At 54.2% G+C, this 24,208-nt stretch overlaps 6 protein-coding genes across 6 annotated transcripts; 3 read left to right on the top strand and 3 right to left on the bottom strand.

Annotated features, from left to right (window-relative positions):
* Positions 1 to 352: 352 nt before the first annotated feature.
* Positions 353 to 3,784, bottom strand: NCS57_00016200 (uncharacterized protein; the record flags this gene model as incomplete). The annotated part of the gene is made up of 1 exon (XM_053050252.1): positions 353 to 3,784. One exon carries the CDS (start codon positions 3,782 to 3,784, stop codon positions 353 to 355), a length of 3,432 nt encoding a protein of 1,143 aa, XP_052918767.1.
* A 996-nt stretch (positions 3,785 to 4,780) lies between these two features.
* On the top strand, positions 4,781 to 10,267 carry NCS57_00016100 (uncharacterized protein; the record flags this gene model as incomplete). The annotated part of the gene is made up of 1 exon (XM_053050251.1): positions 4,781 to 10,267. The coding sequence occupies one exon, from the start codon at positions 4,781 to 4,783 to the stop codon at positions 10,265 to 10,267; it is 5,487 nt and encodes a 1,828-aa protein (XP_052918766.1).
* Positions 10,268 to 12,191: 1,924 nt separating this feature from the next.
* Positions 12,192 to 15,368, top strand: NCS57_00016000 (uncharacterized protein; the record flags this gene model as incomplete). Its single annotated transcript, XM_053050250.1, has 1 exon — positions 12,192 to 15,368. One exon carries the CDS (start codon positions 12,192 to 12,194, stop codon positions 15,366 to 15,368), a length of 3,177 nt encoding a protein of 1,058 aa, XP_052918765.1.
* A 381-nt stretch (positions 15,369 to 15,749) lies between these two features.
* Positions 15,750 to 16,616, bottom strand: NCS57_00015900 (uncharacterized protein; the record flags this gene model as incomplete). The annotated part of the gene is made up of 2 exons (XM_053050249.1): positions 15,750 to 16,260; positions 16,309 to 16,616. The coding sequence occupies 2 exons, from the start codon at positions 16,614 to 16,616 to the stop codon at positions 15,750 to 15,752; spliced, it is 819 nt and encodes a 272-aa protein (XP_052918764.1).
* Positions 16,617 to 17,121: 505 nt separating this feature from the next.
* On the top strand, positions 17,122 to 18,609 carry NCS57_00015800 (Alpha-1,3/1,6-mannosyltransferase ALG2; the record flags this gene model as incomplete). Its single annotated transcript, XM_053050248.1, has 3 exons — positions 17,122 to 17,293; positions 17,347 to 17,955; positions 18,002 to 18,609. 3 exons carry the CDS (start codon positions 17,122 to 17,124, stop codon positions 18,607 to 18,609), a joined length of 1,389 nt encoding a protein of 462 aa, XP_052918763.1.
* Positions 18,610 to 19,724: 1,115 nt separating this feature from the next.
* Positions 19,725 to 23,682, bottom strand: NCS57_00015700 (Protein kinase domain-containing protein; the record flags this gene model as incomplete). The annotated part of the gene is made up of 2 exons (XM_053050247.1): positions 19,725 to 23,187; positions 23,348 to 23,682. 2 exons carry the CDS (start codon positions 23,680 to 23,682, stop codon positions 19,725 to 19,727), a joined length of 3,798 nt encoding a protein of 1,265 aa, XP_052918762.1.
* Positions 23,683 to 24,208: the final 526 nt, after the last annotated feature.

Below are 24,208 nucleotides of genomic sequence, written 5' to 3'. Positions count from 1 at the left end.
AAGGCTTTGATAGACTTTTCATCTTATGCAGCTTTTGAATATGAAACAAAAAATTGTCTACTTGAGGTATCTTTGCATACAAACGCCCAACTGTTGGGTAAACACCCGTCCTCGTGTCATGCAATCGTGCCGTTCGTTTTGCCTTGCCTTACCTTCCCCCTGAACTCCTTGACATGCTTTGTCCCACCGGTGTACCGATACGTGAATAATCATTCATTCACAAAACCAAAAAAAAAAAAAAAAAAAAACATTTCAAATCCTTTCCCCTAATATCTGTACTTGCCGTAGCTTCCGAGAAAAACAAGGCTTTCCATAGCGCCTTTAAAAAAACGTGCATTTGTTGGTCGACCATTCACCAAGGGCTCTGTGGCCCCTGAGCGGGTTGGGGTGTCTTGGTGTTGTCCACATCCCACTTCTCCAGAAAGTCGCCAATCTCGCGGAAAACGTCCTCCACCATGTCCAGAGGATCCTGTGACTCATCCGTCTCGCGGTCGCTCTTAGTGTGATCCGCCAAGTGGTGCTGGTTGCAGTTTTGCTGCTGCTGCTGCTGCTGCTTCTGTCGGAGTTGGTCGGCCGTGAGGAACGTCTCCGCCATGGCGTCCGGTTCGGGACTTCCGACAGTGCGCTGCGACTCCGAGGGTAGTAGGCGCTGGTAGTAGGCGTTTCCATGGGCCATGTTGCTCCGACGGGCCACAGCGTTGAAGTGCTTGCGGAACTTGGCGTCCTCGGAGGTAGGGAGGTCCTCGATTGAGGTTGTGGGTGGAGGGGACGCTGCGCGGGCTGGGACTACCAGAGGCGTTGGGGTTGCCGGTATGCTTTCCTGTCCCTCGGTTTCATGAGGTAGAGGCGCCCATGACACACGACGCTGTGAACTACTGCGCTCCCAGGGGTTCTTGGTCGCTGAGGCCAAAATGCCTTGTGTGCTGGGGAGACGAGAACCTGAGTCTCTCCAGCTGGCCCGTCTGACTTTACGAGGGCGGCTTTCGGGAGAAGACATGAACGAAGCGAACGACTTGACAGAAAACTGCGGTTCAGGCATAGCAGGTCGAGTGACCGGAGCTGGGGTGATAACCGGAGCCTCGTTCTGAACTTGAGCATTGGCATTCAATGCTGCCTCAGGAGTATTTGGCACATCTACTGCCATGTGACCCCCCTCGGCAATGACGGGTATATGCGTCTGTCTCGTCATGGGGATTCGAGTCGTCTCCTCTGTCCAGGGGGTCTGGGCTGCTGGAGATGTCGTCACGAAGGAGTTGTGTCTCTTGTTCATTGGAGTAGATTCTTGAGCGCTGTCGATTGTAGGCAGTCGATCCATTGCCATTGATGCGTATTGAGATAGCTTGCTTTCCGCCCATGGACTCTGCTGCGAAAAGGGAACTGGCAAGTCTCCTTTGGGGTCTTGCTGGTCAACATCCATGGCATCATGTGCCCTTCCAGGCGTTTGCTGAACTTCCAATTGGGGCGTCGTAGCTTCAATGGCATGAGTACCAGTGGGCGGCATGATTGAAGAGGGCGTTTGCACCAATTCTGCAGCTTTGGGTCCGGGATTAGGACTCGACTCTGTTTGATGGCCATTTTCATCTCCATTGATGGGGCTCGACAATTGCTTCTGTGAGGGAGGAGCGCGTGCATTCGATCCAATCCGGCTTAATACCTTGTTTGTAATCGGAGTGTTGGGCAATGGAGTATTGCTTTCTTTGCGGTGCAAACGGCGAGCGATGGGTGATGCGAGAGGGCTCTCGGCAATGCGAGCGAACTTCGACCAAGAGCTCTGCGAAATGTGTTTCTTCACTGAGCTCTTTAGGAGGGAAGCTCCGTGGGAAGGACTGGCGATAGAACTGTTGGCTCGAGGTGGTGTACATTGAACTGGCGATGCCTTGTTCTGGTCCTTTTGAGGCGAAACTTGTGTAGACTTGTTCCCGGATGCCGTTGATGAATTCGCAGAACCTCCTTCCTCCTGATCGGTTGACTCCTCCGTCGTTTCGTCCTCAGAATCTGTGGTCTCTTCAACTCCGCTCGAATTGTCGTCTTCAACCGCAACGCAGATTTCCTCCCTTTGTGGTTCGGCATCCGTCTCTTCGGAGTCACTAGAGGACTCAGTATCGGCAATCTTGATCACCTCTTCCACTGGCGTAGGAGAAGACATTATCGCTGTATCTGAACCAGTCTCGGACGAATCGCTGGCAGTATCTTCATCGCAAGGGTCGTCAGGTGTTTCTTCAGAGAGGTCGAACCCGGTGAACTCTTGACTGGAAATTGACGAGAGATCACTTGACATTCCCGGCTTGTCCATGTCCATCGGTTCGGTAACAGGAGCCCCCCCTATAATGATATCCAGCCCCTCGGTGTTGGGCTTGCCTCGAGGTGTATCGTCGTCCTGGGCGAGTACTCCGGAGGCTTCGTCCACAGACGACAAGCCGGACCAAGATTCCTCTTCACTGACACTGGCCTGGTGATCTTCAGCAGATACTGATGTTGGCACAAGAGAACTTGTTTCGACGATTTCCGTGACTGCAATATGCTTCGGGCGCATCTTGAAACAGAAACTTCGATCTTGTGTTTCGAAAGCCGGCGAGGGATTCGAAGATTCGCCGTCTTCTGAGGATATGGACAGATAAGACTCTGCATCATAGTTTTGTGAAGGTTGTTGACTGGGCGACACCGGCTTGATTTGACTTTGTCGTTGCACGCCGTGTTGAGAACAATTGGTACTTCGACCGGTGGCTGGCATGTGTTGTCTTTGCGATATCGGCGAAGATAAAGTGGCGGCAGCCTGCATCGACGCAATATTATCGCGAGAAAGCTCATCTTCTGCATGCTTGGCCTCTTCGTCTTGGGTGCATTTCCCAAGACCGCGAACTGGTGAGATGCGCTTGACTCGTTTGACTGAGGAGTTGGAAGAAACAGCAGACGACCGACGATCTGGTTTAACCAATTCATCCACGTCCGTTGCAGCCTGAGTATCCCCCTCCCAGTCACTAGTTTGGGACGGCGCAAAGAATCTGTTGGCAGCAAGAGCCGAGGAAGGTAGACGATCCGGGACGCTGTTGAAAGATGTAGTCGGCGCATCACCATAGTCATCCTGATCGTCGACGATGGTGATGGGATGCGATCGTTGTGGGACAGGAGTGTTGACGGACCCGGATTCCATGATATCTGTACGTCGTCGTTTGGTGGCCAAATGCTTCAGCCATGATGATCCCTTCGCTTTCCTCTTTCTCACCGACAATGATGACTGTGGTGTTGATGTCCAGAACCGATCTCTTGTCGCATCTCCAGGTTCTATCGCTTCCCTCCACTCTTGGACCTTTGCTAGTTCATCTTCCTCCAAGTACGCATGCCCTCCTGCAACTGAAGCCTGTTTGAGGCTCTCGGGACTTGGCAAATGGCACTCTAGGCTGTCGCCCGGTGCTGTGAGGATCGTCTCCGGAATTGACACATTGCGCTTCACTTGTGCCGACCTCAATAATTTGCCTGGTGATGTCCGTACTCCTTGTGATGTCCCGGATGTGCGGTGTTTGGATCGCCACGGGTTCACCCAGCGGCCGGATTTTGAGTCGAACGGGCCCTTGAGAGATGCTGTAATAAGGAAAGGTGTCTTTCCGTCGAGGTATCGCTGCCCGGCTTCCTCGTATCGTAGTTTCCGCGAGATTGGGTTATCGTAATCCTCGTCGTCCGATCCCTCATACAAGACATCCTTGGGGGCGCATGTTGCTTCGCAGTAGATTGTATCCTCCCCCCATTCTAACGAAAGCTCATCGGCTGATGGATCGACGCGCTGCATGATGTCGGCGTCAGAGGGTATCGCCCTCGATGTCAAAGGTCGTCGTCCTGAATAGGTACATAAATAAGTCGGTAGGGTTCCAGGAGGCGCAAAACGTCGTTATCTCGGTTGATCGGCCCGCATTTGTCGTCACCTGTGCGCTGTGGTGTATGTTTGGCCGTTGATTGATTTTCACGCCGTCGCCAGGGGAGACGCGCCCCCGCGTTTCTCACGTGAGAGCGCGTAAAGTGGTTTTCTGAATGCCGGCACGCCGCCTCGAAGACAGGCGAAAGAAGTCGAATGAAGTTGAATATGCCGTGGATGGTGTCCTGAAGACTCAAAAAGGTGATGTTGAGACTTTTGCCGACCGTTTGCTCAGACCGAATGCGTGCAGAGAGCTAGACAAAGAAATCGTGACCCAGCACGTGATCTGCAGGAGGAATGCCAGGACGTTGCACGGGGGCTAACTGAATAGCTTAACCATGAGCAAATAAGGGGATAAATAAAGAAATAGGAACATAATAACTTTCTAATGCTATTGAATTACTTACGATAATTTTCTTAAAATTCTTAGACCTTAGATGAAGTCTTTTTGCTACGATAATAAGAGAGCGTTAGTTTTTAGTCTGTCATATTCTTTGACGACCGTGTGGTTGACACGGCAACCGACCGAACCCCAATCAACACCCCTGTCTTGTTTATTCGTTTATTCCAGACTCGAAGCTCAAGGATACGCGCAACATCGTCTCGCGACCTTGACTCCCACATGGTTCTCTCTGTTTGATATCTTGTTCAGACCTCATGGCTACCTTTTGAATCCCTACCATTCGCTCGTGTTTTAATACATCTTCATTTCACTATCCCGCTACCACTCTCTCGTCTGGTCGAGTATACACACGTCGCGACACATAAACAACATTGAGCTTTGCGACCCCGCAGTCGATCGCATTTCCTCTTGTTTGGTTTATGGAGTCGCATTGACACTTCCTGCCTCGAATTACTCTTTTAGGCGTCGCCATGGAGCACGCTTGGCTGGACTCCTTGTCCGAGGACTGGCCCTCCCAGGTCGGATCTGACGCATCAGCTGTCCAACTTCCTCCTCTCAAAGACACCGATTCCCCCAAGACCAAGCCAAGAGAGACACCGAGTCGGATACCGCGTAGAACGTTCGGTCCGCGTCCTCAATTGGCACACCCCCACGATACTAGCGCCAATGTCCTCAGCGAGCGAACACCGAACGACATCAACATCTCGAGCCTTCGCATTACCAAGCCGTCGCAGGAGTTTAGGCTTTCGCGTGGAAGATACGCCAGCAGATCTGTCTCTGCCTCCACAAGTGGTTCTGTTGTTCATAACACGGTGCAACATAAGTCGTCGCCAGGAAAACCCCAGGATACACCAGAGTGGAAGCGACGTCTAGTGTACGGGGACGTCCAGTACGGAGAGCAGCGCGACCTATTTTGCTCCGCTGCGACCGGTCTTCAAGACATGTTCAAACCACCATCCGCCCCCGAAGACCACGAAGATGACGAGGAGCAACCTGAACCTGAGTCTTCGGTGATGCCGTCCAGCCCACCCTCCTACCCCCAACGTATCGCGAGCAACGACGTCAACACAGGACTGGACGCCTTGGATGAGCTGGATGAACTTGAGGACGAAGAGCCAGTATATCCCAACGAAGTTACACCAAGCCCAAGCCCCAGGAGGGCGAAGAGAGAAATCAAGTACAAGCTGAATGTGGAGGATTCCATGGCTTCGAGCCAACTCAGCCCAAGAGATGACGAGACACCTTCACGACAACGAGAGGATATATACCGAGACGAAAGCTGCCTGAGCGCCTCTCAGGATACGGATGGCAGTGTTCGGAAACTTAGTGGCCAGAGCGTGATTCGCAACGAGGACTTTAGCCCCATCCTCATCGGCAAGCAGAGTGACAAGGATGGCAAGATGGACTTTGCACCTATCGAATTGCCAGCCGACACATTGAAACAGAAGCTCGAGGCTCTACGCATCAACCAGATGTTGCTCGACCCGAATGTTGATCCTCAAACAGGATTCGATAAGACTGACGAGGGGGCGTCTGGCTCTATGGAGGACACCGAGGAATACGCACGCAGGGGAGGCTTCCTGAATTTGCAGAGAGGAGGCCGATCCGGGGAAGGCTCTTTCCGCTATCGCGACCTGAGCCCGGGCCTGGGCGTTGATACGAGTGGAATGCTTCCCGAAGAGTCCCTGCAGGCCAGCACTCCTAAGCAGTTCCCTTCTATCCGGACGGAAATCACCAACCCATACCAATCCGATTATTTTAACCTGAGCCCTTCGATGCCCCGGGCTCCTTTCCCCAGCCCCGATAAACGGGAGATTGCTCCCGGACACAGGCCGTCGTCTGCTACAAGCCCTCTGAAGCTCTTCGGCCCTTACGACACCTTTACCAACCAGACACTCCTCCGACGAATCAGCCAATTTGAGGAAGGGATGTCTGCGACCCCTTCCCGGCAGTCTCTTGGCTCTCCAGCTCATACAGACCAGGCGAGCTCTCCAGTCCACCAAGGGCCTGTGGCGGCCTCTAGTCCTGTCGCACAAGCTCACCAGACACCTGGCATGAGGTCGGTTAGCCAGTTTGGTGGAGGCGATCTCGAAGGATACGAGTTCAGTGAGGACATTTCCTATGTCTCACAGGCAGGATCCCCCTACTCGGATAAAGAGAACGCCGCGCCTCACCCTCTCTCGTCACACCCTGTCGAGCCACTATTTCAGTACCCGGAGTCCCCTGGAGAGGATTCTGAGCTCCTTGTTCGCAGGCGACGAAACAAGTCCATGTCTTCGTCCAGTAGCAAACATCACCGAACATTTTCGACTTCTAGTGTGATTCGAAAGAATCTCAGTCCGGCAAAGGGTGGCCCAGACAATGCCGGTACACCCAAGCGTGACTCTGGCTCAGAGGGCAAGAGGCCGCGGACCTCACCGTCTAAAGATCCTACGCCCAAGCGTCGACGCACACTCCACCGTTCCGACATCGCCTTTGGTCGCGAAGACTGGCTGGAAGGCGTAGAATCGGCATCTCGCGACATGCAATCGGCCATGGGGAAGAAGCGCAAGGATGCTCGACCTGGGGACTTCCAATTGGCGAACCCAAGCGTTCTTGCTATGAGAACAATTCTTCGACCTCGTAGCCCTACACCGAGTCGCGGATCATCACAACGCAGTGATCAAAGCCCGGTGGCCAATTCCGAAGACGGCGATACCCGCCAGCTGCCGAAGAAGTCCCCAATCCGGCCACTTCAGAACGAGAGCATGGCCAGTGATGCTCTTGGCGAGACAGACCGGAAGCCGTCGATTAGGACTCAGGACTTTGTTGACCAGGCGGCCCAGATCATGGCCATGATCCGCAACCAGGTGAAGCCGCCTGTCTTGTCAAGCGTGGAGGAATCGGAAGCCGAGCATACACCCTCTGCGGAGGACCCTGACTCCTCTTACCAATCGACAGGGGAGCCTCTGTCTCGACCTCCCAGTCGTGAGGGCAGACCTGTGTCGAGACTTCCCCAGCGTCAAGAGGACCCTGAGCTCATCAACCGATTGAAAAAGTATCAAGAGCTGAGCGATATGGGAGATATCATCTCCTCATCCATGCGATCTATGGGCCTCGCACAGGATGCGATCCGCGCTGCTTTGGAGATTGAACGCCAAATTGATGAGAACTCGCGCACCAGATCCGATGTTCCATATACCACCGACGATGAGGCCATCAGCGACCCGCCTAACATTCGGTTGTCGTTCAATCCTGCTCACAACGGCACGCCTCCAAGCCCGTCACGAGACTACCATTCTCATTCCTCGGCTGCTTCCACCAACAGGACATATCCGACAGGATCTTCTCGTGGCTCTGACACGCGCAAGACCATTATGCCGGAAAGCGTGTCACATCTTATCCCAGATCGGGTTGGCAGTATGTATCTGGACAAGCAGAATAACATTTGGATCAAGAAGAAGGAAACACCAACTCGTCGCCGGTCCAGCAACATCCTGCCCTCAGACAGCGAGGATGACCCATTCGCCAGCATTCCGGATCTCTCTGTTGACCTAACCAGGGAGATGCAAAACCTGCAGTTGACTACAGCTAAGAAAACGGACGCAGCAGGCAGCCCCAGCCAGGCAAGGTCACCAGTCAGCCCTTCCAGGGCACCACGGCCTCGGTCTAGTCGAGGCTACACGACCTTGTCTCCTGATGGACAACTCAGCCCGAACGTGGCAAGCCTTGCTCGAGAAGAGTTTCAGAAACTGGACGCGCGCGTCATGGAGGATTCAGAGCTGGATATGAATGAGTCGGTTGAAGGCTCGACTGACATTCATTACGACCAGGCTAGCAACACGCCCTCAACGACCACAAAGAGACGCAACCTCACTATCACGTTTTCCTCGCCAGTGGCATCCGTCATCCAGGACGTGGTGGCAGAAGACTTGGACAATCTTGAGGACGACCCAGAGCTGCCTGAGGGACATCTCAGCTCCAATCCAACACCGAAGAAATCGCCAGGTTATCCTAGCATTGGCAAGTCAGCTCTCAAGAACGGCGGCCAAGGATCAGTGCGCAGTAACCGTGCTGTATCACGAAGTGTTGCTTCTAGCGGCCCGGCTTTCATCCCGAGACCTGTGTCGCGCATCGACGAGCAGGATGAAGAGAGCACAATCGAAGTCCCAACTGAAGATCGACAGATCAGCATCATTGGTGAGACGAGCGTGATCAGCCACAAGACACCCGATGGCCGTCGTGCCAGCCTCAGCTTCATCGTCAACCACACGCCGCGGAACAACCTGCTGTCAGTCCCTCCTGATGATAGCGCTCTTCTCGGGCAAAACGTTGGAAAGCTCTCCCTCAGCCCATTGTCTGAGTTCACTCTTAACAACTCGGACCAGTCGTTCGGCTTTGAGGTCAGCTATGTTATGGGACGTCGACACATGGCAACCGGCGATGGCTCTAAGAAGGTCATGTCCATGACGATACGGGAACTCGTGGACAAGCTTAGTGAGGTTGAGCCCTACGAGCCTTACTGGGAGGACATTGCCGACTTGGATCTGCATGAAAAGCGGCTAGGAAGCCTTCACATGCTTGATCAATTCTGCGGCAAGCTGGTGACTTTGGATGCTTCCAAAAACACGCTGGGACATCTGGATGGTGTGCCGTCAAGTGTGCGGCAGCTCAAGGTGTCACAGAACATGCTCACTGAGTTGACGTCGTGGGATCACTTGATGAACCTTCAATACGTGGATATTTCCGGCAACGAGGTCAAGAGCCTGTCGGCACTCAAGGGTCTGGTACACTTGCGAAGCATCAAGGCTGACAACAACCAACTGACAAGCCTTGATGGACTTGATACCCACGATGGACTTCTCACTCTTCGAGCTCGGGATAACCTAATCGAGGAAGTCGACTTTGCACGGGTCAAGATGGAGCGCCTTACTGAGCTTGATCTGGGCGGCAACCAAATCTCGTCAGTTCGGAATCTGGAGCTTGCACCGGCGCTGGTACGACTGAGGCTCTCCAAGAACAGGCTCGAAAGCTTCACGGTGGCCACAGAGGTCAAGGGGCTTCGTCAGTTGGATCTCAGCGACAACAGACTCACCTCTCTGGACATTAGCAACCTGCCCAACTTGCACTCACTGCATGCTGATCGCAACCGCATTGTTGACCTGGTGGGCTTCAACCGAGCTCGACGACTTGACAGCCTGAGCCTCAGAGAGCAGTATGGTGAACAATCGCTCGATCTCAGCTTCTTGTCGGAAGCTTATGAGGTCCGAAAGCTCTTCCTTTCTGGGAACTACTTGGGCTCGTTTGAGCCGACGGTCGACTTCCTCAACCTTCAGCTTCTGGAGTTGGCGAACTGTGGCCTCCAAGCATTGCCAGACAACTTGGGCCAGCTGATGCCCAATCTCCGGACGTTGAACGTCAATTTCAACGCGATTCGTGACCTGGAGTCTCTTCGCTTCATTCCTCGGTTGAAGAAGCTCTTGGTGGCTGGCAACCGACTTGCCGACTCGACCATGGTGACGGAGTTGCTCATCGAATTCCCCCATCTCACACAACTCGACCTGAGAGATAACCCGGTAACAATCGGCTTCTACCCCACGATGCAGGTGATGGTTTCCAGGGACCGCTGCGAATCCGTAGATCCGTTCGTGCTTCCTGACGCCGAGGTTGAGCGGGACGAGTTGTTTGCTAAGCGACTGGACGAGATGACCAAGTTGAGGCGAAGGTTGCACCAAATCGTGTTTGTGGCGAGCTGCAAGAGATTACGAAAGCTGGATGGCCTTGCCATCAACCGAGAGGTGGTTTTGGCCAAGGATGGGGTGTTTCAGACGCTGGTGGCCGAGGGCCTGCTACCAGACGAGACACTCGTCGGCGACGATGCTCCAAGCTGCAAGGATGCGGCGGTTGAACCTGAGACGAATCACGAGATTGACACGTTGAGGAGCAGCCGGTGGAACGCAGAAGACAGCTTTGCCTAAGGCAGAGCAAGTGCATGCATGCATGAGCATTCACTGCAATGTGCGAGTGCGCATGATGAGGAGGACGTGTCCTGAGTTATGCATATTTGCGGCGTTTGTGGAATTTTGTGGTCTTTTTTTGATAGATGATAATGAAGCGAACCAAAGAGTGTCGAGCAAGGGAGAGGAAATTGGCAAAAGGAAACGGACACGGCATTACCAGGAGTAAGGAAAGGCAAGGCAAGGAAGGACAGGACACGGATAAATGGTTTTGATTATTACGAGTAATTATGCTGCATACCTGAGTTGTATGAATACAACAGACATGAGAGAGCATTCCATTGAGACGAGACGAGACGCGCGCGGGTTATCTCTCTAATTAATCGCATTGACAAGGGAGGTGTGTTATGCGGATGATGGCCAGGGCGACGACAGGCAGGGCAGGCAGGACATGACATGGATTGTAATGGACATGGACTGGCCGTAGGTGAGACTCAAGGGTACCATGTGCAAGCACGTCCTCTGGCTGCAGGATGAAGTCACGCTGATCACGGAGCAGCCGCACCGACGTCAGAGATACGCAGTCGATCATTTGTTGAAGCTGAAGCTGAAGCTTTTGCATGAGATTGGATCCATGGATGACTGACTGGTGCCAATGGGTTGTATTGAAGGCTTGAACGGATACTGACAGCATCACGAAAAATTATCGTGTGACCACGAAAAAAAATTGAACAAAAATCATGTTTCTTTTCTTTTTTATCCCTTGTAAGAATTTTCTCACGAAAAAGTTTTTCTGGTTATCCTTCGGCACTGGGTGAGACAGGAAACAAAAGAGAAGAAAAAAAAGCAAACCATTCGGGTTGCAGAGGGGAGGGGCGTGTGTAGCGAGTTCTGGAATCTCGCCGCAGAAGAAAAAAAAGTTGGCGTTTCTTTTGAGGATGGAATTCTCTTGCTGTTGGCCAGACGTAACCCAGGGGGACACATTTGTGAGAGATGGACAAGAGATGAGCATCTCGGTCATAAGGCTGGGTAATTTAGGGATGGGGGACGGGATAGGAGACGGGAGATGCTGCTAGCCCTACCCAGCAACTATCCCTTCTTTTAGAACGGAGCTTCTTCATCAAGCTTCTAGGGCCGTCCGTGGGACTTGGCTTGGGGGTGGTCCCCGTTGGGCGCGTGTCCCAAGCAGAAACCCAACCGTGGAGCCGGCGCCAGGCGAGCGGTACAGCACGGTAATAGCTCAGGGCGGGCAATTTCACAGGCTCTGGCAGGGGTCGCTAATCGCATTTTCTCGCCGTCTGTCGCAGGAGAGGTCGTCACGGGCCAACGCATTCCCCCATGCCTAAGCCAGAAAAAAACAAGACGAGGGCCAATCGCTAGGGCACAAACGCACTTTAAGAGGTACATACCTTGACGGACCGGGGTTTGTCGTGACTGACTCTTGCTTCATCTTGGGGTAATTTTACGACATGGACAAACTCAACAGAGAGGGAGGTACTGATGAGAGATTTTGCTGCTCTTGATGTTGCTTCTGTTTGTAAGAAACCTCTTTTCTGGATTCAACTACCTGAAACCCCTTCGCTTCTTACTTATTCGCTTCGTCTACGTTGTGCTATTAGAACAAAGTCATATCAGTCACAGGCTGACGCCCGCTACAATACAAACAGGAGGTACCTGCTGTACTTTCTGCTTTCGGTACTTGCCCCTCGGTTGGTGGGTGGGAGCTCCCCCTCCGATCGCACACCCCCTCAAACCTCACACCCTTTGATTGATTGATTGATTGCTTGCTTGCCCTCGCTCATTCTCTCTCGCTTCCTTTCTCCTCCCCTTCTTCCCCTTCAACTTTACTCAACCTTGTTTACCAGCAGCAAAATCCCAATCGATCGATACAACTCTACATCGACACAAATTCACCGTCAGATACCGCTGAACCCCCGGCCCAGCTATGGCGACGGCCATGGAAGCGGCCGACGCATCACCGCCGTCGCCCCTCCAGCGGTCCGTCTCCCAGCATAGTAGCACCTCGCTCGCATCCCATCGCAGCTCCCGCAGCAATCGCAGTGCCACCGTTCGAGGTCCCCGCGGACGCAAGCGTCTCAGCCAGGCTGGCAGCTCTGCTAGCAGCATTGCTGCTAGTGACAAGTCGCTCACGAGCTTCCCCAGCTTCTCGCCCGAGACACCAAGCAACGACCGCTTCGAGGAGCCGACCTGGGCCAAGCCGACGAGCAAACCGCCCAGCACTGACGACACGCTTGCCCCGAAGGCCGTGCCTGCCTCTGGCCGCACCTCCATCGTTGACAACCTCACTGCAGACTCACGTGCGAGGAGCGCTTTATTCGAAGATGCCCCGCTGATGCGCAAGGTCCCCGGTTCCCTCCACCAGGCCGATGACGAACACATTCAACGCTTGATTTCCAGACACGGCGCCATTGGTCTGATTAGGCAGATATCGGAGGATCTTGCTCAACGAGATGCCCAGATTTCCCATATGCGACGGCGCGCCGATGAGCGAGAGCGTGCTCTGCGCAAGATAATTAGAGAATGCGGCCTCTCCAACTTGGATCTCGAGACGCGGCTGCGAGCCGTCGAAGCTGACCTGCGCGGCCCCGGAAAAGGTCTGCAGAAGGAGGATAGTGGCTTGAGCGACCTCATGAGCGATGCGATGCAGGATACAGTTGTCGCTACTGCCTACGGCGAGACAGGCACCAAGAGCTCCACCATCCGCGCCAGCAGCCAGTCGATCAGCAGCAACACCGAGACCGGAAAAGGCACACTGAAGGGGTGGAAGGAATATCTCTGGGGCTCGGGGACCGCGAAACGAGCGAGTCGGACCAACAGCGTAAATGGCGAGGGGGTCAACCCGGCAACTGTGATACGATCACACTCTAGCATGGACCGACGACCAACACTTCAGGACGATCTCTTCAGCCCACCCGAGGCGCAATCTGTGCGGACCCCTAGTCGGGCATCGAGCATCCAGTCTGGCACCCCCGGCGAGCGCAAAGCATCATCTTCGCTGGCAAGCATGGCCCTGCGGCTGGTAGCTGGCGGTGCCATAAGCGGGCGTGAGGCTGAGTCTCGAGGTCGCGCTGTGAGCACTTCTACCAATGCAGAGTCTCTCCGAGCTGCTTCTAGTGCTAGCAACCGGACTGGCCAGCCCCGAGCAGTGTCAGTCGCTGGAGGTCCCAAGGCGTTGATGGCGATGCGACGATCTACTCCTGCACCATCTGCCCAGGGGGCAAGGGGACAGGCGCAGGATGGATGGGATAGTTTGCGCGGTAGTCCCCCAACTAACCTATCTTCTCGACAAGAGAGCTATGGACCTGTCGAGATGGACGCCATCCGATCCCCAGAGTCGCAGCCCCCTACTCTAACGCATATCTACAACAACTTCCCAAACAGCGAATATCTGACAGATCGATTCGGCTTCATCTATGACCAACGGCGCAAGAAACGACAGCGTGAGGCAGCTCAAACGGCGCGGCACTTGCGCAAGGGCAGCCGCACTGAGATGCTGCACAACGGTCGCACTGGCATCTCTCCTAGCTCTTTCGAGGACCTCCCCAGCCCCAAGCATAGTGTTTCAAGCGACGGACGCCCAGAGAGCCCGAACAGTTTGGAGGAGCGGAATGCAGAGGATGGCAAGTCGAAGAGATGGCAGGATTACCTCAAGATCGCGACGTTTCCCACAGAACTACTGAGCCATACACCAAGCATCGCCGTGTCACTAGAGGTGATGGAGGGAACCCAGACGCCTGAGCCACAGTCTCAGGCTAGCGAACCAACCAAGCCCGCCATTGTTTCTACCGACTCTGGACTCATTCCTTCGGCTAGCACGACAACGGCTGTTGACAACGAAACGCCACAGGTGTCACAACCTGAGTCGTCAGTTGCCCTCGCCAAGGACGACACCGAGCCTGTCAAGCTTCTCCTACAGCAACTCAGCGAACTGCACGATTCACTCCAGCGCGAAAAGACGGTGCGATGGAACGACTTTCTCCGAAAAGTGCGTGCTGAGCGTCGTCGCGACGGCGAAGCTGCAATTGCTGCCGCCAAATCTGCTGCCGAGGCTCGCTATGAACAGCCGGCCATGATTTTGCCCGAGACGCGCGTTGCAGACGGTGAGATGATTGGAGTCTCAGACCTGGGCAACAAGGGCAAGGTCGGAAGAGCCAAGTGGAACGAATTCAAGAACCTGGTGCTTGGTGGCATTCCCGTTGCGTATCGAGCCAAAGTGTGGTCCGAGTGCTCGGGAGCTGCGGCTCTACGTGTTCCTGGCTACTACGAAGACCTGGTGGCCCAGAGTGGCGAGGATGACGACGCTGTGGTTGTCAGCCAGATCAAGATGGACATCAACCGAACACTGACGGACAACATCTTCTTCCGCAAGGGCCCAGGAGTCAAGAAGCTTAACGAGGTTCTTCTCGCGTATGCCAGGCGAAACAAGGATGTCGGTTACTGCCAAGGAATGAACCTCATTGCCGCCAACCTTTTGCTCATGATGCCGTCTGCCGAGGACGCGTTTTGGATTCTGGCGTCCATCATTGAGAACATCCTGCCACATGGATACTACGACCACTCGCTTCTGGCTTCGCGTGCGGACCAGCAGGTTCTGCGACAGTATGTTGCGTCGGTGCTGCCCAAGCTCTCGGCGCATCTCGACTCGTTGTCTATTGAACTCGAGGCATTGACATTCCAGTGGTTCCTTTCCGTGTTTACTGACTGCCTGAGCGCCGAGGCTCTGTTCCGCTTGTGGGATGTGGTTCTCTGCACTAACGACGGCAGCACATTCCTCTTCCAGGTGGCCCTGGCACTACTCAAGCTCAACGAAGGGAATCTTCTGCAGTGCAACACGCCTGCCGGAGTGTACACGTACATCAGCCACCAGATGACGGAGCATGCTATCAGTATTGACGGCTTGATCCAAGCCAGCGAAGCGTTGCGAAAGGTAGTTCGACGAGACGATGTGGAGCAGCGAAGAGAGAAGGCGATCCAGGCGGAGAAGGATCTGCTAGCGGCGAGAGACGGTGATTCGGGGCGAAGCAAGCCTACAACAGCATCACTCGCCGAGACTGGGAGCGAGACGGCGGTAGAGACGCAGCCGAGTGAAGAACAGGCATGAAAGAGGGGATACAGGAAGTTGGACACATTGGATTGGACAAAGGACAGGATTTGGAGTTTGCGTCTCATAGGGCCATGATACCCACCCACTGGACGAGCTGTGTCATGTACACCTCGCCAGGGGAGTTGAAGCATTGCGGCGTTTACATATTTTGTCAATTTGGTATGGCAGGCAAGGGTCTGGTTTTTTTTGAAAGGGGGGAATGGCGTTTGTTTCCTGCTCGAAGCGAGGTTGTCTTTTTTTTGGCTTGAATAAAAGCGATGTCGTTTCTTAGCGGGCATACACGAAGGGTATACACCAGAGATACTATGCATCCTTTAGAGCAGAGGAATACAGAAAAATGATGAAAGATTCAACTCTATATGGTTACACTATAATCGTCTACAGCTTTGCCTTGGTCTCCTTGAGCCACTGCTCGTACCAGACCTTTCCAAACTCCCTTCTCTCGTCTTCACTCGCCTGGACGTCGTCGAACCTCTGCTCGTGAGCCTCCCTGCTGGGACTCTTGAGGAACTCGATAAGCTCGCTGTGCATCTCTGCCTTGAGCACACCATAAACACCCGACTTGCACTTTGACACCAGATCCTTCTCCTTTACAAACGCCAGCACATCGTCTAACCCCGTGGCCACGCCGTCGGCGAGCCCAGCGGCCACGGCCTCCTCTGCGGTGAAGCGCTTCGCCTCGAGGACCAGGCTGCGGTAGGTTGTGGAGGGGACCTTGTGTCGGAAGAGGGCTGACATGGCGGGCTTGAGGGGAGCCCCGAAGAGGAGCTCGTTGACGCAGAGGAAGCCGCGCGGGGAGGGGGCTAGGCGGTAGTCTTGGGCTGCTGCGAGCATGAGGCCACCCGCGAAGGCGTGGCCGTTGAGGAAGGCCACAGTCGGCATTGGATATCTGAGATGAGGTTAGTGATGCGTTGGTGAGAGGAGGTGAGATGCATACGTTAGGAATCGTCTCCAGACATCGTAGAGAAGATGCCAGAAGCCATCCGTAGCAACAGCATGTTCCAAGTCGAGACCATTGCTGTAGAACTTGGGGATGCCTGAAGTGGTGATGACGACACCGTGGGGGTATCCAAACTCGAGGATATCAAGCGCGTTGAGAAACGCCTTGAGAACAGGCTCGGTGAGACGGTTGTCCGGCGGCGACGTCAGAGTTAAAAGGTACACGGCTGGCTCGGGCTCAGTGCAAGTGAGCGTTCCGCCTACGTGGGGGCCGCATTTTGGGATTTGGAGTGTGAAGAGAGCCATTGTGATGAAAGGAGTTGATGAGGGTTGAAGCTGTGAGAGGTGAGAAGTTGTTAGTTTCTATATGAGGCTTGGGGGTTTGCAACATGGGGAACCTCGGCTCGAGGCTGGGGTCGGTAAGAGGTTGGCTGTGTTTAGATCTCGGTTTGATGTGGGTCATGTGCCAGACCTGGTTGAGGATTGAACTGTTATTAATCACGGTGTATTTGTTACTCGGTAATATTACTGTGTCTCTACCCTTGTCATCTTTTCTTGTGGTGTTTAGCTGGTTTTGCATGTGAAGACCATCATCAGCTGCCAAGATTGGATGGATCCTGGGGTAAACGAACCGAAGGTGCATCTCATGATGGAATTCCCCGCCCCACTTCTCATGACAGAAAGAATACGTACCTCTCAACTCTCCAACCAATCACCACCTTTCTCCCCCACACAGCTCCTTTTCATCAAGTTGAAGCTCCTGAGTAGCGTGTCCCCCCCACCATCAACACATACATACACTCGTTCAAAGATGGCAGACCAGAAGAAGCCCGCCATCGTTTTTTTCCATCCTGATCTAGGCATCGGAGGCGCTGAGCGTCTTGTCGTCGATGCTGCTGTTGGACTTCAGGAGAGGGGACATCGTGTTGTCATCTTTACGAATCACTGTGATCCTAAGCATTGCTTTGAAGAGTGTCGCGATGGTATCATGGCCCTCACCCTTCCACTTGGTTACAGGAGCTAATTTGTTTTCTAGGAACCCTCGATGTTCGTGTTCGAGGCAATTGGCTCATCCCCATGTCCATCCTCTCCCGCCTTACTATCCTTTGCGCCATCCTCCGACACGTCCACCTCATCTTCCAAATCACACTCTCTGGCGAACTTCGCGACCTGCAGCCTCACACTTTTATCGTCGATCAACTCTCTGCCGGACTCCCCCTTCTGCGCTACCTCGACCCGGCCGTCCCCATCCTCTTCTACTGCCACTTTCCCGATCTCCTCCTCGCCCGAGGTCGCGAGTCGTTTATAAAGCGTCTATACCGCCGACCCTTCGATTGGATTGAAGAGTGGTCTATGGGCTATTCCAGCGCAGTCGCCGTAAACTCAGGTTTCACAAAGGGCGTCGTCGAAAGGACCTGGCCGGATCTAAAGAAGCATGTTGAGACTGTGGTGGTGTACCCTTGCGTCGACGTCGAGGCCAAGGAGAAGGAGGATGCCGGTGAGGATGGGGGAGTTGTTTTCAAGGGCGAAAAGATAATTCTAAGTATTAATCGCTTTGAGAGGAAGAAGGATATTGGTCTTGCTATCAAGGCCTTTGCTGCCATTCCTGAGGCTGAGCGCAAGGGTTGCAGGCTTATTCTAGCAGGTATGTCACCCACAGCCCACGATTGTGTCAAGTACTAATGTTCCAGGTGGCTACGATCACCGCGTCTCCGAAAATGTACAATACCACGCCGAACTCGAGGCTCTCGCTTCGTCCCTCTCGCTTCAACACCTTACTGCAAAGACGCTCATCACAGCCCTCTCAGCGCCCGCCGACATCCCAGTTCTCTTCCTCCTCTCCATCCCGAGTTCACTCAAGAACGCTCTCCTCCGCTCCGCCCGCGTTCTTCTCTACACACCTGCCAACGAGCATTTCGGCATCGTCCCTCTCGAGGCTATGCTATCAAAAACTCCTGTTTTGGCCGCCAACTCGGGTGGTCCCGTTGAGACTGTCGTTGACGGCGAGACGGGCTGGCTGCGTTCGCCAGAGGACGTGGATGCTTGGGCAGAAGTCGTACGTGAGGTGTTGCGCATGGGCGATGGTGAGGTGGAGGCCATGGGAGACAAGGGCGCTGCGAGGGTCAAGGAACTCTTTGGACGGGAACAGATGTCCCAGCGACTCGACGAGATTGTGGACGACATTGTCTCAAAGAAACAGCCCGCTCCCCCTACAGGGGCCGTCAACATCGCCGGGGCTTGTCTCGTTTGTAGTTTGGCTTTCGTGGTGGCGGGCGTCTTGTCAGTGCTCAGCAAGTAGTCGTTTCTCTTAAATACCAACACATTCAGTGTCAAGTCGAAACTTGGCCCAAGTAATACAAATAAACGTGCTTAGATACCTTGAGAGGCAGAGTGTCAACGTAGATGTATTTATACAGCCTATTTAATTTTAACTGCTGTGTTTAAAGGGCTTGGGCACAATGGCCTCATGTTGATAATTGTATTTCTCTTACTAGGATGCCTTGACTCCTCATCTGGATGGGTATGGCAGAGGTTCGAAATGCCCCAATGCACAGGTACATTTAAGAGACAATCAATATACTTGCAAAAGGAAATATCACTTCGCTTCACTTCACATCATAATGGGGGCCATTTGTTGACAGTCAACTCGCTGTCGCTTCTTGATTCATCTTTGTAGTGATATCGCTTCACACCATCTCCATCCCATCCCGCAAAAGGGGGACAGGAGAGCAATCAGTAAAGAGACGCTACTCCTCCCAGTTCCTATGCAAATGCACCCAAGAGCTCCTTGCCAATCCCGTAGGAAAGGCAGGCCAACGCCCAAAGCCACTAACTAATGAATACCTAGCTAGCCCCAGCAAAGAAATGCTATCATTCTTTGTAATCCCGTTTATAACAAATAAAAGCCGCCCCTTGTGAATGACCTCGCATCAACCTCGAGCTTAGGCTCCCCGTTGGACACATGCCATCATCTGCTCATCTCCGTCGTTGAACCCAGCTCATGACCCATCATTATTCTCATCGAAGCTTCATCCACATATCCGTCCATTGTCTTCAATCCACCAGAAGACTTCTCCAGACCCAGTACAAAAGGGGGTAATATGTCGAGAGCAACCGAACCGCCCGTGATATGTCAAAAAAAGAACAAGAGAAAAAGAAATATGCAGCAAGTCCCTCTTTGGGATAAGAGCTATGGTCTAGTAACAATAAGAAGAAGAAGAAGAAAACACCTGATGCAATCGCAGGCTCGGTGTATGTATGTGTGTGTGTTGCATGCTTCCATGTCTCCGGGAACCAAAGGCCACAGATGCAACTTGGCCGATGAGAACGTCTCGCAACGCTCATCCGGCGTCTGATAGTGTGTGTGGCGACGAGAAAAACTTGACAGATCTCGTTACAGAGTGGTGAAGGGTATCATGATTCATAGTGCGACATCCACTCATCGCCGTGAACAGAGGTTGGTACCTTCTTGGCCGTCTCGGTGCTGGCAATGCTGATGTTGGTATCTCGTCTCCGAGGGTTAAAGGCTGGAGGGCGAGGGACCCCAGACGATGATGGTACTGGCTTCTTCTTGGTCTTGGCCATCAATAGAATTCCATCATCACTGCCATCATCGTCAAAGTCGTCTTCCACAGGCCGGGCGACAGGGGTGCTTGTCACCGAGTCCCGGGTGCTTCCATCCAGGTGAACAGCCAGTGGGCCACTCTCCATAGCGGGAGGGTTACCAAAAACCTGATCGATCGGGAAGCCAGCTGCGGGCTCCTTGTTAAGGGCCGGTGGTGTGAGGCTGTCGGTTGTCTCGAGCAGATTTGGGTGAGCGCTCACGATACCTGGTTTGCCAAGGAGTTCTGCCTCCATATCCGCCGACACAGAGCTAGCTCCACTGAGAAGGGCTGGCAGGGATGGGTCAGACTGGAATACCAGCATTCGCTCCGACGTGCTAGCAGTCGAAGGCTGCGCCGACACCGGGCTAGTCACCTCGCTTGGGCTGGTCGAAGGGGTACCTAGAGCCTCCATCGAGTCTACACTCGACGACTTGGTAGTGGGCATCGTCTCGGCACGGGGCAAGGACTGATTCCGGCTCCATTCTTCTTGAATTGGCGAGGGCGGGCACGAGAAGCTGACAGGGTCAGCCTTGGGCCGCTCAATTCGCCGCATGCAGAGCTCCTCTGAGTGGCGAGGCGGTGACGATCGAACTATCGGCGCACTGTCGACCCTCTGTGCTGCTGGGGGCCTTGTCTTGGTAGAAGGTCGGGCTTCACCGTAATAGCTGGGGTCAATCAGGGGTTGCCCATGTTGATACCCAGTGGCAGCCACAAGTGATGCAGAGAGCAGTGATGCCTCCAGCCGCTTGCTCTGTGCACCCTTGCCGAGGTCGACGGATTTGATGGGGCGTCCGTGACGAGATGGCTTGTGAACGCTGCCTGGAGCGACAGCCGTGCTTACGCCAACCTTGGCTTCGGCACGCTTGTCAGTGCTGGCAAAGAGTCCACGGTCGACCGAGCGTGATCGAGAGCTCTCGTCGGCAGAATCCATATCCCGCGTTTTTCTAATCGTCTCAGCCCCAGAATCATCAGGGTGATCGGATTGACAGGCAAAGTTGGGAGTGGTAGGCGTAGTCTGAGAGATGGGCATCGGAGGACCGAAGTGGAGGAAGTGATGGCTGGACCTGCTGTGGTGATGACCGCTCTGGCCATGACTATGGGCATGACGATGAAAAGGCCATAGAGATGCCGCTGAGTTCGATTTCTCGGGTTCCCGCTGAGACTCACTTTCGCTATGCGCATGGGCATGTCCTCGAGGAGCCTCGTTTGAGGGAAGCACTGTGGCTAGGGGGTCATAGACGACAGATTCCGGCTGAGGGCTGATCGACTGGCTGACCGAGAGAGGGTGGTCCGAATTCGCAGTAGCTTCCCGAACGGCGTTGGCAAAGTAGTCGTCGGCGCGGATGCTTTTGCGTCGGTTGTCGCGATACTGTTGATGCGGAGTCGCCGGTGGCACGTTGTTGTACATGCTCATACTGTCACCGGCGGAGCTAGCGGCACTACTGTCGGCTCTTCGTCGAGTCTTGCTATCACTCCGCTCCACCAGGGGGTGTATTACCTTGCCAACGGCCTTCTTGACCACAGAGCGTGCTCGCTCAAGGAATGTGAGCGGTACAACCGCAGCCGACACATCCCTCTCGTCGACCTGAATTCGTCGACCAGATGAGGGCCGTGCAGGATCCGTGTCATCCAGCCAGCCGACGGGGTTGATAAGGTCCTGGACTACCCAGGGATGTCGCTTGATGTCTCGTAGCCGAATACGCTTCTCGGGATTCTTAGTAAGCATTTGGCGCAAGAGGTCGATGAGGAGATTATCAACCTCCTCATATGCCAGATCGTTGTCGTCTCGATAGGGGTGCATGTTCTGACGCTTGTAAAGGGATGTAGCAGTCGGCGATGTCGATGGATGAACCGGCATAAGACGCTTCCTGGGGATATACACCTCCTCTGTCGCAATCTTTCGGAACATCTGGAATTCATCTTCTGCCAGGAAGGGAATTCGGGCGTAGATGAGGCAGTAGAGGGTGACTCCAAGAGACCAAACATCAATCTGCTCCGAAACCTTGGGTTGTTCCTTGTCCAGGTCCGTATAGCAAAGTTCAGGGGCAAAGAAGGCTGGAGTGCCAACCGTCTTGGCGAGTTCGAGGTCGTCATCGAAGTCCTTAGCCTCTGACTCGGAAACAGTGTCGTCGGGCTCGCCATCACGGATGGGTCGACCAAAATAGGACACACCAAAGTCAGAGATCTTCACACGGTGATCCCTGCTCCACAGGAGGTTCGCCGGCTTGATATCTCGATGAACAACGCCCTGATAATGCAAATATTCTAGACCCAAAACGGTATCTCTAAAGGTAGAGCGGGCTTGGTCGAAGGTGAAGCAAGGTACGTAGGAAAAGTCGTCTGAGAAGGGGTCGTGTGATTGAGGGTTGAAGTCAAGAGACGACATGTGAGAGATGATGGAGTCGGCCATGCTAGGAGAGCGGCCACGGAAGCCTTCGTCGACGTAGGGACCATACATGGTTCCGTCCAGAGCGACGCTTGATGTATGGTTGGATCGAAGAGCGCCGGGTGTCTCATTATCGTCCTCCCACTGAAGGAACTCATCAGGATCCTCCACGGCTCGGGTTGAAGATACGACGGAACGGGATCGGGAGTGGGTTCTTGACTCGGCGCAAGAGGCTTGGCGGGAGATGGGTCTCGATGGCGGTTCGTCGCTGACTGCGAAGTCGTCCCTTGATGAGACGCGAGATTGGGCGCCCAGGGTGGTGCTGGGCTCTTCGACATCGCCGTGCTCGAAGCTCCAATAGTTGGTCTGGCCGTGATAACCCAGTGCTGCCTTGGCTCGCTTTATTTGCTTGAGGGCTTGCCGGTTCTCGAGGAATTGTTCATAACGTTCCTCCTCGGGAGTCGGGGGTTCGCCTCGCATTTCTCGCTCGATGCGCCGTCGTTCGTACAGGCAGATGTGAGGGAGACCCTTCTTGCGCCAAACCACCTCACCAAGCTCCACATGCTCGAGAACCATGTAGATCTTCTTAAGCTCCGGATCATCGATGACCTCGAGCAGGGCTACCACATTCGGGTGACGAATCTTCTTGAGGATGGCAATTTCCTTTTTCGTCTTGTCTTGAGGTGACATGGCTGTGACTTTGCCGAGGCGGCGCTTCTTCGAAAAGCGAGGGATGATCTTGATGGCCACATTCTCGTTTGTTTCCAAGTTGCGAGCCAACTTGACTTTGCCGTGCATCCCGCGACCGATTTCTTCGATCACTTCATATTGGTTGATGAGCTTCCGGCCCGTGAGGGTATCTGAGTCGATAAGAGCTTTGTGTGTCCTATGATTGGCAAGTGCGTTAGTATCTCGCAAATTAAGACCCCACGATAAGCTCCCTGCCCGTCACACCCCGCTGCAGGCGAACAACCCAAGCGAGAGCGGGAGGGGTGGAATTGAGCATGACTGTGAAACAAAAATCCGTGGTAGTTCACGATGCTTACTCTCGAACTTTGTGCATTTGTAACGGATGCAACAGAGGGCTCTGGGTATACCCAGGAGGTGTGTTGTTCTCGGAAACGGACGTGACGAGGTTTTGTCGCGAAGCCGAGGGGCTGAAGAGCCCAGGAGAAGACATGGGAGTGCTGTTGGCGGTCCTCAACGGCATGGAGGAGGAGGAAGGGAGGTGCGTGTGCAACGGCGGGGTCCCGCGGTTCGCCGTCGAGAGGGAGGTGGACGACTGCTGTTGCGACAGCGACTTGTGATGGTGGCGATGGGCGTGGTGGTGGTGGTGGTGAGGGTGGTGAGGGTGGTGGTGATGCTGCTGAGAGGGATCCATGGTGGGCGAGATTGTAATATCGACTTTGGTCGACTCGACATGCTGGTGCGTAGAGGGCTCGCAGAGGCGGGCCAAGGAGTCGTTAAAGTCACAACGTCTGTGACTAGAAGCCTATAGTGCCATTGTCGGGTATGGAGCGCAAGGAGGATCGAGGGAGAGGATCGGAGGACCGACGGACGTTGGAAATGTAGGAGAGGTGAGAGGGACGAGAGATTTGATGAGGGAAGTTGAGATGGAGAACGGGGTCAAACAACCTGGACAAAAGAGTCGAGGGAAGTGGAGCAGTAAAGAGCGAGAGAGAACAGGTCGTGTGTTTTGGGGGGTGGATTTTTTAGTTAGCTGGTGGGTTGGGACCGGGTTGGTGATGTATGGAGGTGGATTCTTCTGGGCGTGGATGGGGCAGCGGCGGCGGCGACGACGGCGTGTGAGAGCGAGCGAGGAACGGAGCGGGCGGGCGAACGAAAGAGAACCAGCCCTTGGGCGGCCGGCCGACTCCGCAGCACAGGAGCAGAAGCAGCGCGGTGCA

The sequence above is a fragment of the Fusarium keratoplasticum genome, chromosome 1, assembly GCF_025433545.1.
Source record: "Fusarium keratoplasticum isolate Fu6.1 chromosome 1, whole genome shotgun sequence".
Taxonomy (NCBI): domain Eukaryota; kingdom Fungi; phylum Ascomycota; class Sordariomycetes; order Hypocreales; family Nectriaceae; genus Fusarium; species Fusarium keratoplasticum.
Note: the sequence above shows the minus strand (reverse complement) of the source record. Positions and strands in the feature narration are given on the sequence as shown.